Consider the following 15,855-nt stretch of genomic DNA (forward strand, 5'->3'; position numbering starts at 1 on the left):
CAGTGATCACCAGTGACATACACGTGAGCTCTGTATATATTGTCAGTGTACAGGTAATACAGTGATCACCAGTGACATTATACACAGGAGCTCTGTATATAGCATATAGTGTACAAGCAATACAATGTTCACCAATGACATATGACACAGGAGCTCAGTATACAGTGTCAGTATAGATGTAATACAGTGGTGGCTCAGTGGTTAGCGCTGCAGCGCTGGGGTCCTGGGTTCGAATCCCACCAAGGACAACATCTGCAAGGAGTTTGTATGTTCTCCCCGTGTTTGCGTGGGTTTCCTCCGGGCACTCCGGTTTCCTCCCACACTCCAAAGACATGCTGATAGGGAATTCAGATTGTGAGCCCCATCGGGGACAGTGATGAAATGTGTGCAAACTGTAAAGCGCTGCGGAATGTTAGCGCTATATAAAAATAAATATTATTATTATTATCCCTAATGACATTATGCACAGGAGCTCTGTATATAGCATATAGTGTACAAGTAATACAAGGATCACCAATGACATTAGACGCAGTAGCTCTGTGTATAGTGTACAGGTAATACAGTGATCACCAGTGACATTATACACAGGAGCTCTGTATATAGTTTACAGGTAATACAGTGATCACCAGTGACAGAATATACAGGAGCTCTGTATATAGTGTCGGTGTACAAGTAATACCGTAATCACCAGTGACGTTATGCATAGGAGCTCTGTATATAGCATATAGTGTACAAGTAATACAATGTTCACCAATGACATTAGACACAGGAGCTCTGTACAGTGTCAGTATACATGTAATATAGTGATCACCAGTGACATTATACACAGGAGCTCTGTATATAGTGTCACTGCACAAATAATACAGTGATCACCAGTGACATTATACACAAGAGCTCTGTATATAGTGTCAGTGTACAAGTAATATAGTGATCACCAGTGACATTATACACAGGACCTCTATATACTGTAGTATCACTGCACAAATAATACAGTGATCACCAGTGACATTATATGCAGGACTTCTGTATATAGAGTATAGTGTCCGTGTATAGGTAACACACTGACTCACCGGTGATGTCTCTAGTTGGTCCTTCATCTTAATCCAGCAGAGACCGCCATCACTTCTTCCAGCCAGGACTCACCTCTGCAGAAAATAACACAGTTATCTAGAGCACATTCCCCAATTTTTCTCCAACCTCTATGCTACACCAGATTAGGAAAAAAAAGTGACCATGTTATCTTGCATAGTAACAGGACCTTTCCTCTCCCACACTGAACACAGTATCCTCAAAAATAATATCTGTTAATTAGCCCCTACAGTAACAATGTCCCTGCTTCCATATGTCCTCCCATTTTGGACTCCACGTGTCCTCCCATTCTAGACTCCACGTGTCCTCCCATTCTAGACTCCACGTGTCCTCCCATTCTGGACCCATGTATCCTCCCATTCTGGACCCCACATGTCCTCCCATTCTGCCTCATGTCTCCATATTGCCCCCCCATATTTCCCTGATAGTCATCCATAGTAGAGTTGAGCGACTTTGGTCAGATCGGGTTTCGTGAAACCCGACTGAAACAAAATTTGAGTTGGATGAAACTGGTCTGACTAGGGCAAAAAAAAGTTGGAGTTTCGTCTGAAACCCGACCCCAATGTAAGTCAATGGGGAATAAAAGTCGGCATTGAGCGGATGACATTCATCCACTCAATGCCGACTTTTATTCCCCATTGACTTACATTGGGGTCGGGTTTCAGACGAAACTCCGACTTTTTTTGCCCTAGTCAGACCAGTTTCATCCGACTCAAATTTTGTTTCAGTCGGGTTTCACGAAACCCGATCCGACCAAAGTCGCTCAACTCTAATCCATAGTAGTATAATGCAATCCCTTAGTCATCCATAGTAGTATAATGCACCCCATAGTCTTACATAATAGTATAATACACCCCATAGTTATCTATAATAGTATAATGCACACCATTGTCATACGTAGTAGTATAATGCATCCCATATTCATATATAGTCGTATAATTTACCCCAAGAGTCATCCATCTTAATATAATACACCCTGTGAGGGACGAGTGAGACTCCATTTTGGATTAGGTTCAGGACATCTCACTCCACTCCTGAAATGTGACCCCACCCTTGCGTTTCCCCAGGCCATAAAAGGCAATGCAATGTTTTCCTTTAATTAACTCCAAGAACAAGCCCTTTGAAACTCAGTCCCCATAAATTATCACAAGGTCGTGAACTCTCCTGCAGGCACAGCCAAACTGGATTCCTTTGTCTGACTCAAACACATGGAGAAATTGTGGCACAACAGGTCACAGCAAGGCTCTGAGTTATTGAATCTGGAAAATGACCTATAATAACGGAATGTAATATCTCAGCCTAGCCAAGCACATTCTCAGAACCGGCATTCCTTCCCCCACACGCTCGTGCCTGGCAGCCACCTGTAGCATTCTGCGTTATGAAGTTATGAAGCAAAGCTATCAGGAATTACATACGGTAGGCATATTTAGTCTCTATGTGCAGATAAAACTCAGCAGAATCCAGTGGCACCGCTGCCATTCTATTCAGAGCTTTGGCGGAAAGTTATGAACCTCCACGGTCCTAGACAGAAAATCATACTCTCAGATATGGGAGGAGAGAGGCTGCACAAGCCCAGAGGTGGAGGCAGATTGTGGGAGGGAGCAGCCTAGGAGATATAAGGCAGCCCCTCATTTTGGACTCAGTTTTTCTACTGGCAGGAGGATCCATTAGCTGACGCGGCCAGGAAAACGATGTAACTAAGATTTGGACCTGTGATCCATCAACGCCTCCCTCTGGTCGCATGCTGCATAACACGGTAATTGCAACCTATCGATACCCTATCCTTGTACTACACTCTTGACTGCATACCTGTATATTGTTCTTGTAAATATACACCTGTATATTTCTAGTGCGCCTTTTCGGCAATTAAATATAAAATTAATCTTAGGTGCCTCTTTTATCTCGATACATGAATCCTCACGTCCGCACACTCCATTGGTTATTATACCCTACCCGAGTTGGTTCCTGACCTGATATAAGCCTGCTGTCAGATGGGGCTTATTTCAAATGAGGAACTGGTGGCAGCAAACTGTACTGTGTTAGTGAGGAACTCTGGCGGTGACGGCCGGGAGGTTTGTATATTTATATCCCCAGCCTGGACTGGTGATATATATCCCTCCTCACTGTGAGCGCCTCAATAACTCATACCTATAAGGGAAGCCTTTCTGGCGACTATTTGCCCTCGGTGTAGTTCCCTGACTGACCTGGGCAATTGGTGGTGCCAGAGAGCCGATCCCTGCTGGATCTTGCTCTCCCCTTCCCTGAGGTGAGCAAAGTCAACACCCCCTTCCCCTGTGCAATCCATCAGAGATTGGTGGGATCGAGATAATCGTGTGCGTGGGATCCCTGCTCCCAGACACTAAGAACTGACAGGGGTAGCTTTTGCTGCTGGGGTCTTAAGATCAGCTCAGCACTAGACAGTCCGAGTGCAAGTACTGTAGAGGTATGGGTGCTCGGGTTGCTGCTGCGTCCGCGACCGAGGGTTGAAAAGACTGGCTGCAAGCACTTGAAGCTGGACAAGAATGATGGCCGTGGAGCTAGCCCGTAATGCGGAAAATGACTGTACTGGTTCTGATGAAGGGGTGAACCAGGGGGGTCCCTCCTGGGTTCCCCAAGCGCCTCGCTGCCAGTGCACTACCCTGCCGCAGGAGAACGCACTCCTACTGCCCTGACCTGTCCTCCCAGGACAGCTCAGATCGGAGGCCCTCTTTCAAGCTGCCCTGGCGAGTCTCCAGGCGGGGCGCAAGGAAGCCTCCGCAACCCTCCTTAAAGCGGCAGAGCGCCAGGCAGAGTGCTAGGCAGTGGAATGCCATGAAACTGCAGAGCAACAGCATCAGCTGGAGTTGGTTCGGCAGGGTCTCCTACCACCCACTACAGCACCTCCGGAACCAAAAACAGCCAAGATTCGAACCAAGGACTTCGCCTTGCTGGAGAAGGACAGGGACCTGGAATCCTTTCTGCAGGCCTTTGAATGGACCTGCTGACAGCACCATCTGGCCTCAGATAAGTGGGTCAAGTAGCTAACCCCCCCCGCATTTGAGGGGCAAGTCTTTGGAAATTTTGGGAGACTTACCTGCCGGGATGGAACAGGACTATGAGAGCATCAAACAGGCCCTGTTACAGCAGTTCAACCTCACCCCGAAGTCTTACCGCAGGAAGTTCCTGAGCCAGTAAAACGGCCCCAAGGACATGTGGGCCCTGGACCAAGGCTCTGGAGCTCACCACCGGCCAGGAAATCCAGGAGGAGTTTGTCACCGAGCAATTTTGTGGAACGACCTAGAGCAGGGATCCTCAAACTATGGCCCGCGGGCCACATGCAGCCCGCCAAGGACTTTTATCCGGCCCCCCGCCAGGCCGACATTGAACTCATGAACTGCACTGCAGTTCAATGCTGGCGGGCCCTGTAATCGCAGGCGGGACAAGGCGCCGAGGAAAGGCATTACGCAGCTCTCCGTATGCAGCAGAGCACAGTGCACACAGATGGCGTGATTGTCATCACGCCGCCTGTGTGCCTGTGCAGGAAGAAGACAGAGATGAGCGGGCGCCTCTTCAGAGCAGCGGGGGACATAGGTAAGTACTTTTTTTTTTTAACGCTGCGTCCTATTGGGGTCATTTACCTGCCTAATGGAGACATGTGCTGCCTAATGGGGACATTTACCTGCCTAATGAGGACATTTACCTGCCTATTGGGGACCTGTACTGCCTAATTGCGACATTTACCTGCCAATTGGGGACCTGTGCTGCCTAATGGGGACCTGTGCTGCCTAATGGGGACATTTACCTGCCTATTGGGGACCTGTGCTGCCTAATGGGGACATTTACCTGCCAATTGGGGACCTGTGCTGCCAATTGGGCACCTGTGCTGCCTAATGGGGACATTTACCTGCCTATTGGGGACCTGTGCTGCCTAATGGGGACCTGTGCTGCCTAATGGGGACATTTACCTGCCAATTGGGGACCTGTGCTGCCTAATGGGGACTTTTACCTGCCTAATAGGGACCTGTGCTGCCTAATGGGGACATTTACCTGCCTATTGGGGACCTGTTCTGCCTAATGGGGACCTGTACTGCCTATTGGAGACATTTACCTGCCTATTGGGGACCTGTGCTGCCTATTGGGGACATTTACCTGCCTAATGGGGACATCTACCTGCCTATTGGGGACTTGTGCTGCCTAATGGGGACATTTACCTGCCTAATGGGGACCTGTGCTGCCTATTGGGGACATTTACCTGCCTATTGGGGACCTGTGCTGCCTAATGGGGACCTGTGCTGCCTATTGGGGACATTTACCTGCCTAATGGGGACATTTACCTGCCTAATGGGGACCTGTGCTGCCTATTGGGGACATTTACCTGCCTAATGGGGACCTGCGCTGCCTATTTGGGACATTCACCTGCCTATTGGGGACCTGTGCTGCCTAATGGGGACCTGTGCTGCCTATTGGGGACATTTACCTGCCTATTGGGGACCTGTGCTGCCTATTGGGGACATTTACCTGCCTATTGGGGACCTATGCTGCCTATTGGGGACATTTACCTGTCTATTGGGGACCTGTGCTATCTATTGGGGACATTTACCTGCCTATTGGAGACGTATGCTGCCTATTGGGGACATTTACCTGCCATTTAGGGACCAATGCTGCCTATTGGGGATTCTTGCACCACACCAGTCTGAGCCTGAGGTAAAAGTGGAGTTCCACCAATATGGGCACTGGTGAAGCTGCATTGATGGGCACTGATCAGACTGCATTGATGTGCACTGATCAGGCTGCGCTGATGGGCACTGATCAGGCCGCATTGCTGGGCGCTGATCAGGCCGCATTGATGGGCGCTGATCAGGCCGCATTGATGGGCGCTGATCAGGCCGCATTGATGGGCGCTGATCAGGCCGCATTGATGGGCGCTGATCAGGCCGCATTGATGGGCGCTGATCAGGCTGCATTGATGGGCACTGATCAGGCTGCATTGATGGGCACTGATCAGGCTGCATTGATGGTTAGTGCAGTCTGTATGTCTCTGTGTGGGCAATTTTATTGCTGGTATATTGTTTTTTTAGCGCTGTATATATGTTGGTATTTTACTAATAGCAATTTTGAATCCCTAGGAAACAATGATATCAAGAAATAGAAAAATTTGACTCGAAGTGTAGGATATTCGAAGAACCCAAAAAATCGGTAAGTTTGATGATTTAACTTCATTTTTAACATTGTATTTGTTCCTATTTTTGTTTTATTACTTCTAAATAAGATATGTGCAGTGTGCACAGGAATTTATTCATAATTTTTTTTAAACTATATTCCGGCCCTCCAATGGTCCGAGGGACCGTGATCTGGCCCCCTGTTTAAAAAGTTTGAGGACCCCTGACCTAGAGGATCTTCAGCAGTACCTCCGTGACTGTAAACCACAGGGAGCAGCTGCTACAGCCGCCCTTGCAGATGACTATGCCAATAACCAGACCCCTGAAGCCATGCGGGCCACCCACAGCACCTGGAGAAGGGGTAAAATTCATCCTGCCCCTGTTTCCTCAGCCCCTAGAATACAAGGGGTGCCCCCCTCTGCTTCTCTCTCCAGGCCATGGGTAGAACCCAGGAGGTGTCACCTCTGCAACCAACCCGGACACGTCAGGGCCATGTATCCCCAGCGCCACAAGGTCCCGTCCTCATCCCCAAAACTATCCCATCATGTGTGTGGGTGAGGGGTGGGAGGGACCATATACCATGCCACAGCTATGAGACTGCGAGACACCGGCGCTGAGATGGTGTTCCCCCAGGCAGGGCCGGTTTTAGGCAAAGTGGGGCCCTAGGCAAAGTTTAAAATGGGGCCCAAATGCTAACATTGCACATCACACAGAAGCATTTTGAATGTAGTTACATGCGCTGAGTTCAGGCCGCTAAATGAGTGTGATCGACAATATTTATGTCGTTCAACACTTGTTTCCCGGCCTCTTTCCACCGTCTGAGAAAGAATGATAGGGACAGAACAATCACTAATGGATCAATCTGTCCCCATACAGTATCATGTTATCAGCAGCACATCTACAGTTTACATCCCATAGTGCTCCATATAATATAATGTGCCCCATAGTCCTCCATATATTAAAATACACTCAGTCCTCCATATAATATAACACACTCCTCAGTCCTCCATATATTAAAATACACTCCTCATAGTTCTCCATATAGTATAATACACCGCCAGTCATCCATGTAGTAAAATTCACTTCCCATAATATAATGCACCCCATAGTTCTTCACATAGTATAAAGTATTCCCCATAGTCCTCGATACAGTATAATGCAGCCCTCATATAGTATAATGCAGCCACCCCATAGAGCATAATGCAACCACCCCACAGAGTATAATGTAGCCCTGCCGTACAATATAATGTAACCCCCCATAGAATAAAATGCAGCACCCCTCTTATAGTATAATGCAGCCACCCCACAGAATATAATGTAACCCGCCCATAGAATATAATGCAGCCCCTCCATAGAATATATGGCAGTCCCCTCAGAGTATAATGCAGCCCCCCATAGAATATAATGCAGCCCCTTATATAATGTAATGTAGCCCCTCCATAGAATATACTGCAGCCCCTTATATAGTATAATGTAGCCCCTCCATAGAATACAATTTAGCCCTACTCATATAGTATAGTGCAGCCCTAATAGAATATAATGTAGCCCCCTCAAAGTATAATGAAGCCCCCCATACAATATAATCTAGCCCCCATAGAATACAATGTAGCCTCCTCATAGAGTATGATGCAATAACCCCCATAGAATATAATAAATATAATACAGGCCCCCATTGAATATAATGTAGCCCCAAATAGAATATAATACAGCCCACCTCCCCATAGAATATAATGTAGCTCCCCATATTATATAACACAGCCTCCCCATAGAATATAATGTACCCCCCATAGTAACATAGTTATTAAGGTTGAAGGAAGACTTTAAGTCCATCTAGTTCAACCCATATCCTATCCTAACCTTCCCTAACATGTTGATCCAGAGGAAGGCAAAAACCCCATGTGGCAAACAGTAAGCTTCACATTGGGGAAAAAAAATTCCTTCTCTACTCCACATACGGCAATTAGACTAGCTCCCTGACTATGACGCTGTCTATGATGCCGGTACAATTCAATGCAGCGGGGGGGAGTCGGCGCTGGGGGCAGGTGGCCCCCCTGCCTCACAGGGGCCCCATAGCGGCTGCATGATGTGCCACTAGCTGGGGGCCCCTGGGGAACGGGGACCCTAAGCAGCTGCCTAGTCTGCCTGCCCCTAACGCCAGCGCTGCCCCGAGGACTTGATACCCTGAAAAACCCTTGCCATTTCCGGGTTTGGAGGCATTGAACCATCGCTGACCGTCACCAGGGTTCATTTGGACTGGGGCGCCGAGCGAGGAATGAGGGAGGTGGGAGTGTCGGCGAATATTCCCGCAAAGGTTTTACTTGGGACAGATTTGGGGTGTCACAGTATGTGGCTACTGAGACCCCAAGTCCTGGTCCCCCACTATGTCTTGATTTGTCTACTGCTAGTAATGTTGTAAGTGTGTTGCCTGTTCCTTTTGCATCAAGAGGGGAGGTGAGAGCTGAGAGTCACTCCTGTGCTGACAGGACACATACAGCGCACGCAGATGAGATGGAGCCAGAAGATAGGAAGGTGTGAGAATGCCCCCCAGGTTTGATGAGACAGTGTGCTCTGGAGGGAGAGGTAGGGGGCAGGTAGCTGCAAGGCCAGAATTAGAGTTAGTGAGAGGGGCTGCCGCAGAGATTGTAGGGCCCCTAGATGAGTCCAAACTGCTGGGTTCTGCGCAGCTGCAGGAAGGGGAACGTCAATGGGGTTGGGGCTGTCACAGGAGAGGTGGAGCTTCCAGGTAAGGCCGCAGGGCAATAGGTCCCCACACCTGGGATGCCAGGAGACCAGGTTGGTCCAACTGAGTTGGCCACCTGTGTGGAAGCCGATGGGAGGCAGGCACTACCCAGGGTTACAGCGGTCGTGGCCGCTGTCATCAGGAGTGGGTGTGCATGAGCCCAAGGAGCCTCACGGAGGTCCGACAGCCTTCCCCCTTCGGAACAAGTGGCGGCTGAGCTAGAGGGAGGCCTGGAGAAGGGTCCCGGGGAACTGACAGAAGACGTGGCAGTTTTGTCCATTCTGGCCACGTCTAGTCAGGTTTTTCAGGCACAGTTGGAAGTCGATGACTGTTGTGAGCTCAATTTCGGGTTTGCCTCTGGCTTCTGGTGAGGGATATGGAGCTGGCTGTGCTGACAGAGGAGTAGTGAGTTCTCTATCTGGACTCCCTCTGTTGGTGAAGGGAGGTAATGAAGCTGATCTAAATGGCAGAGACCGGCCACCTGAGGAAGAGGACTGTGATTGGACATCAGGAATTTCTGATTGGATTTAAGGCAGCCGACTCCCTAGTTTCTTGCTGGTGATTTCTCCTGACTGTGGTTTCTGGTTTCCAGCTTGGTTCCTGCCTTCTTAAAGCTACGTTTTCTCTTCTATTGTTCATATGAGTTTTCGTCTGGTTTACTTAGTTTTTATGTTCATCCAGCCCTGGCTGGGACTGGGCTGAATCCCCATTTTGTCTCTGATCAGTTGATCTCTTTTGCTCTGTCTTCAGAATATACCTGAGTGCTGATATAGGGAATTGAAGTCTAGCGACTTCAGGGCCTTTTTCTATCAGACGTGTTGGACATTTTTTTTGGCAGGGTTTTTTGCGTGATTGCAGACAGCAGCTTTTCTTTCCTGTCCTTTCTAGTTAGGCTGAGCAAACGATGGGGCCCTCACTATCTTTCTATCTGTGTTTGTGTTTTCATCTTGTTTCACCGACAATACATGTTGGGGGCTGTCTATTGCTTTGGGGTCTGCTCTGGGGCAGTTTAGATTTTCCCTTTCTTTCTTTAGACTTATTTAGTTCTCCGGCCATGTCGAGGCATCTAGGACCACAGTAGGCACGCTCCACGGCTACTGCTAGTTGTGTGGATAGGATCAGGGGTCTGCAATCCGCTAGTTACCAACCTCTCCGGTTTTCTGGGCTTAGCTTGCTTTTTGTTTTTTCCTCCTGAGTGACTCATTCATAACAGATGACAGCCTGAAGGCCCTTAAAAAGCAGGCGGCACAGCCTTTCATGGACTCAGACCTCGAGCGGGTGTTCTGGGACCAGGGAAGGCTGTATCGGGTGTCTGTTCAGCAAGAGTCACCAGAAGCGTGGCCTAGGGACCGACAGTGGTACCCTATCCGTTCCAGGCGGGGTTGCTGCGGATCACACATGAGGTTCCGATGGCTGGACACTTAGGGATAGCTAAGACCAAGGCCAGGAAAGCCCAGCATTTCTACTGGCCTAAAATGGGGGCCGATGTGGCTGCCTACTGCTGTTTGTGTGACACCTGTAAGAGTGGGGATGGCAGGGTTGCGCTCCAAAGTCCCACTGGTGCCATTGCCCATCATTGACGAGCCTTTCTGGAGGGTGGCTGTGGATCACTTTGGACCGCTGTCCGTTCCCAGCCTCTCCAGGAAACGCTACATACTAACGGTAGTGGATTATGCCACTCGGTACCCGGAAGCGGTAGCCTTGTCATCCACTCAGGCCGACAAGGTGGCCAATGCTTTACTGGAGATTTTCTCCAGAGTGGGATTTCCCCAGGAAATGCTTACTGACCAAGGGACCCAGTTCATGTCGCAGCTGATGGAGTCCTTTGGTAAGCAAATACAGGTGCAACATCTGGTGGCCAGCCTGAACCATCTGCAGACTAATGGTCTGTGGGAGCAGTTCAATGGCACCCTCAATCAGATGCTTAGGATGTTGGTTGACTTCCACGGGAGCTACTGGGAGCGGTACCTCCCACACCTACTATTTGCCTACCGGGAGGCTCCAAAGGCCAAGTATAATGCTCACCCATAGTAGTATAATTCACCCCATAGCAGTATAATGCACCCCATAGTCATATATAGCAGTATAATGCACGCCCATAATAGTATAATGCACCCCATAGTTATATACAGCAGTATAATGCACGCCCATAATAGTATAATGCACCCCCATAGTAGTATAATGAACCCCATAGTCAAATATAGGAGTATAATGCACACCCATAGAGGGGTAATGCACTCCATAGTTATATATAGCAGTATAATGCACCCCATAGTCATATATAGCAGAATAATGCATGCCCATAGTATAATGCACCCACAGTGCGGCTTTAAAGAAAAAAAGTTTCTCCTTATCTGGCCGAGGTCCAGCAGTGTCCTATGCTCGATTCATCTGAGGCGCAATTGTCCCAGAGAAAGGCAGTGACGTTATATGCTGACGACGTGCGCACTGACGTCAGCTGCTGGCTTGTGATTGGCTGACAGCTGTTAACTGTTGCCATGCTGAAGGATATCCACCCGCCCAGCAATAGATTTTAACTGCCCGTTCATCTGATGATACTCATTCAGTTACTGAACTGGCAGAATCCTGCCTTTGGGGCCCAGTAAGCAGAATAGAGGGTTTCCGCTCCGGGCCCCCCTCTGCTCGCCAGACCCCATATTCCAGTAAGGGCAGTAATGCCTTGATGGTAGCCCTGACAATACCACACCATAGGGAATGATTACATCCACTGTTTCAATGTGTCGCTGCCATTTCAGTGTCATGTGACACATTTTGTCGTGTAACCCTAACCATAAACAGGAATTGAAATGTCAGGGACACCCTCCATCAATCAGAACCGGAAATATCGATGGCCATGATTAAAGGGTTATACTGCAGGCATCTGAGATTTGTTCAGCCTTTTGTACTAGAATGTAACTACCATTAAAGGGGTTGTCCAATACTAGGACAACCCTTTTTTAAACCAAATGTTCAGCCCCGATAAAATAATAAAGCCTATATTTGCCTCCCGTGCTAGCTCCATTCCCGCGGTGTCAGCACTCGCTCTTCCCGGAGCTGTGATGCGGTGTTGTGTCACATGACACCGATGCCCAATCAGCGCTGGTGTCACTGTCTCCGCCTTCAGACAAACTGAACATAAAGAGGAAGTCCAGGATGAGCTGCAGCCCTGGCTTCCTCTTTATATTCAGTTTGTCCAAAGGTGGAGTCAGTGAAACCAGCGCTGATTGGGCGTTGGTGTCACGTGTCATAATACCGCGTCACAGTTCCGGGGAGAGTGAGTGCTGACACTGCGGGAACGGAGCCGACATGGCAGGCGAGTATAGGCTTTATTATTTTATTGGGGCATAATATTTGGTTTAAGAAGCGAACAAGGACAACCCCTTTAATCACAGCTGTCCACTGGTGATCTTGCAGATATAGTTGGTGATCTCGCAGGTATTGTTGGTGATCCCGCCTGATCACCACGTGATTCTTGTACAGTATGTTGAAAAAACTACTCACCGAGGCATTACATACAAGTCATCATGTGCCTGACAGCTGGAGACAGATGTGGCCACACACATCTAATCTTGTCCCTCATGAAAAGTGAAGTTTTATCTCTTGCCAAGTTTGAAAAGGATTCTACAGTACTGGTTATCTGCTTACACATCACTTCACTAATGATGTGAGCCACGTTCTGTTAACACAGCCAGGAGGCCAGTGAAATATAGATTCCCTCCGACAGTGCAAGGCAAGGCTGAGGCGTCGGTAAGAGTACCGTTACACTTAGCGATGCACCAGCGATCCCGACAACGATATGGATCGCTGGTGCATCGCTAAGTGGTCGTTAGTGAGCTGCCACACAGGCAGATCTCACCAGCGACATAGCGGGGGTCGGGGGTCGCTACTTACCTGTCAGACGCGGCGATCCTGACGTCCTCCCGCCCGCGTCCACGTGTCGCTCGTCGGCGCCACAGGAAGCGCCCAACGAGAAATGGTCCAGGGGGGAGCCGGTTGGAGGTATCAGACATAGCGATATCGCTATAACGTCACAAAATCGGTGATGTTACAGCGATATTGCTAGTGATATCGCTATGTGTAACGGGGGCTTAAGCCAAACCTCCGACTCAGACTCCTCAATTTATTTCCCTGACTCTTCACTACCCAGGACTAGAGATGAGCGAATATTTCAATGTTTGGATCGGATTACGATTGACGATTTTGCAATATTCGCCGATTTATTAGTCGAATATTTGCTGAACATAGCCGAATGTCATTGGAGTCAATGGGAGGCAAAAACAAACGCATACACAACACCTTCAAATGGGCCCAAAAGCTGCCAAAATACATTAAATTAGGGGCAGTCACCAGGAAAGTGATCTCAATTCACCCACAGTGCAAATTTTAGAATGGCACAGCAGCAATCAGCCAGGCATGAGGTACCAGGGTCTGGGCCAGCATTTACAGCTTTGAATTGAACTTCAAATTAAGATGAGGTGGGTGAGGTATCAGTGTAGGCCTGCTGTGCTGGGAGCCCTGATACCACATGCAACACCGCTACCTGCTTGGATGCTCAGCAACACTTAGGTGGCACAAATATCAGTTTTGCAGTCTATTGTCAGAAAAATGTAAGGATAGTACAGTTGTGGCCAAAAGTATTGACACCCCTGCAATTCTGTCAGATAATACTCAGTTTCTTCCTGAAAATGATTGCAATCACAAATTCTTTGGTATTATTATCTTCATTTAATTTGTCTTAAATGAAAAAACACACAAAAAAGCAAAACATTGATCATTTCACACAAAACTCCAAAAATGGGCAAAAGTATTGGCACCCTCAGCCTAATACTTAGTTGCACAACCTTTACCCAAAATAACTGCGACCAACCGCTTCCGGTAACCATCAATGAGTTTCTTACAATGCTCTGCTGGAATTTTAGACCATTCTTCTTTGGCAAACTGCTCCAGGTCCCTGATATTTGAAGGGTGCCTTCTCCAAACTGCCATTTTTAGATCTCTCCACAGGTGTTCTATGGGATTCAGGTCTGGACTGATTGCTGGCCACTTTAGAAGTCTCCAGTGCTTTCTCTCAAACCATTTTCTAGTGCTTTTTGAAGTGTGTTTTGGGTCATTGTCCTGCTGGAAGACCCATGACCTCTGAGGGAGACCCAGCTTTCTCACACTGGGCCCTACATTATGCTGCAAAATTTGTTGATAGTCTTCAGACTTCATAATGCCATGCACACGGTCAAGCAGTCCAGTGCCAGAGGCAGCAAAGCAGCCCCAAAACATCAGGGAACCTCCACCATGTTTGACTGTAGGGACCGTGTTCTTTTCTTTGAATGCCTCTTTTTTTCTCCTGTAAACTCTATGTTGATGCCTTTGCCTAAAAAGCTCTACTTTTGTCTCATCTGACCAGAGAACATTCTTCCAAAACGTTTTAGGCTTTTTCAGGTAAGTTTTGGCAAACTCCAGCCTGGCTTTTTTATGTCTCGGGGTAAGGCCTCTTTCACACATCAGGTTTTCGCCGTCAGGCGCGATCCGGCGCTTTTGACAGAAACCGGATCCGGCGAAATGCAATGCCGGATCCGGTTTCCCCCCCATTGACTTGCATTTGCGCCGGATCGCGCCGGATGGCCATGCGTTTCATCCGGTTTTCGCCGGATCCGGCAATGTGTCACAATGTGTCGCGATCCGGCGTCTGGAAAAAACGTCTACTGTAACGTTTTTTGTCTCCGGCGAAAAAGTCGGACACGCCGGATCCGGCGCGTCCGGCTTTTTCACACAATGAAAGCCTATGAGCGCCGCAATGCGCCGGATCCGTTTTTTTGGTCTGAGCATGCTCAGTAGCTCTGCCCACAAGACATATATAAAAGCAAGACAGTGGGACCCACAGCCACACCCAACATGCCACCCAAGACAGCAACCAGGCGCAGGAGAAGGCAGGAGACATCTGCAGCAGCACCATCAGCACCACCCCAATTGGAGCAGCATGCTGAACAACGGGAGGGGAGTCCAGCAGCAGATGAGAGACGGTAATTATCAAATCCCCCATTCCTCCAAACTAGGGCTATTGAATATCAAGATATTCATTAGCCCTTTGTTTCTCTTTATTCAACAGCCGCCCAATAGATGCAGCAGCAGCAATGGCAGCAGCTGGAACACCACCCACAGGCATGGAGTGTGGCCACCAGGAAGACAGCACATCATCTTCTGGGAGCCCTCCCTCGCATCGTCAGCGTTTGACGGTAAGTTTTTATTTCCAAAATCCATCTTCTCTGTAATATATGTCTATTCATGGCCTTTTATTTCAAAACAGGAATCACAAGATGAAGAGGAGCTCCCAGAAGAAGAAGGAAGGGGTGGACAGACACCTGGAGTGGGCTCACAATTGGTAAGTTTTTTGCATCAAACGCAGAAACACAACATCACACTACACACAACACATAGAAAACAATGTTCTGCAGACCACACACAGCAAACAAATGCCTACATCCAAAGACATAACTTTTTTTGTTTTCTTCTCTAGTCTTCCCAATCTGGTGCTCGGCCAAGAGGTGCTCGCAGTGCCTCCCAGGGTCGTCGGCGACAGCAACGCGGCGGTCACCAGCGTGTAAGTATAAATATTTTTGCTTTGTTTTTTTGCACTTTTTATTTCATTTCTTTTGTGGAGGCTAATTATGTTATTTTTGTCTTTTTCTTTAACAGCCTTCACAGCGTGCTCCCGACTCTGACGTTGAGGATGGAGGGATTGATGTGGACCGCCTCATCGATCTCGTCAGAGAAAGGGAGCCGCTCTGGAATATGGCTGACCGCCGCCACGCTGACCTGATCGTTACCCGACGACTCTGGGAGGAAATCTGTTCGCTCCTTGTGGGCCGCTGGGAGGACCTCTATGTTCGGGCCCAG

General features: G+C 48.5%; 1 protein-coding gene across 1 annotated transcript in view; it reads right to left on the minus strand.

The window, feature by feature from the left end:
- LOC141088324 (musculoskeletal embryonic nuclear protein 1-like) overlaps nt 1-15,855 on the minus strand; it is a 123,061-nt gene that overhangs the window by 12,174 nt on the left and 95,032 nt on the right. Inside the window, exon 9 of the mRNA XM_073574373.1 lies at nt 7,021-7,032. Coding sequence (XP_073430474.1) covers nt 7,021-7,032 — 12 coding nt within the window. The remainder of the gene's footprint in view (nt 1-7,020; nt 7,033-15,855) is intronic.

Source organism: Dendrobates tinctorius, unplaced genomic scaffold (genome assembly GCF_039654945.1).
Source record: "Dendrobates tinctorius isolate UK_male_01 unplaced genomic scaffold, ASM3965494v1 ptg000038l, whole genome shotgun sequence".
NCBI lineage: Eukaryota > Metazoa > Chordata > Amphibia > Anura > Dendrobatidae > Dendrobates > Dendrobates tinctorius.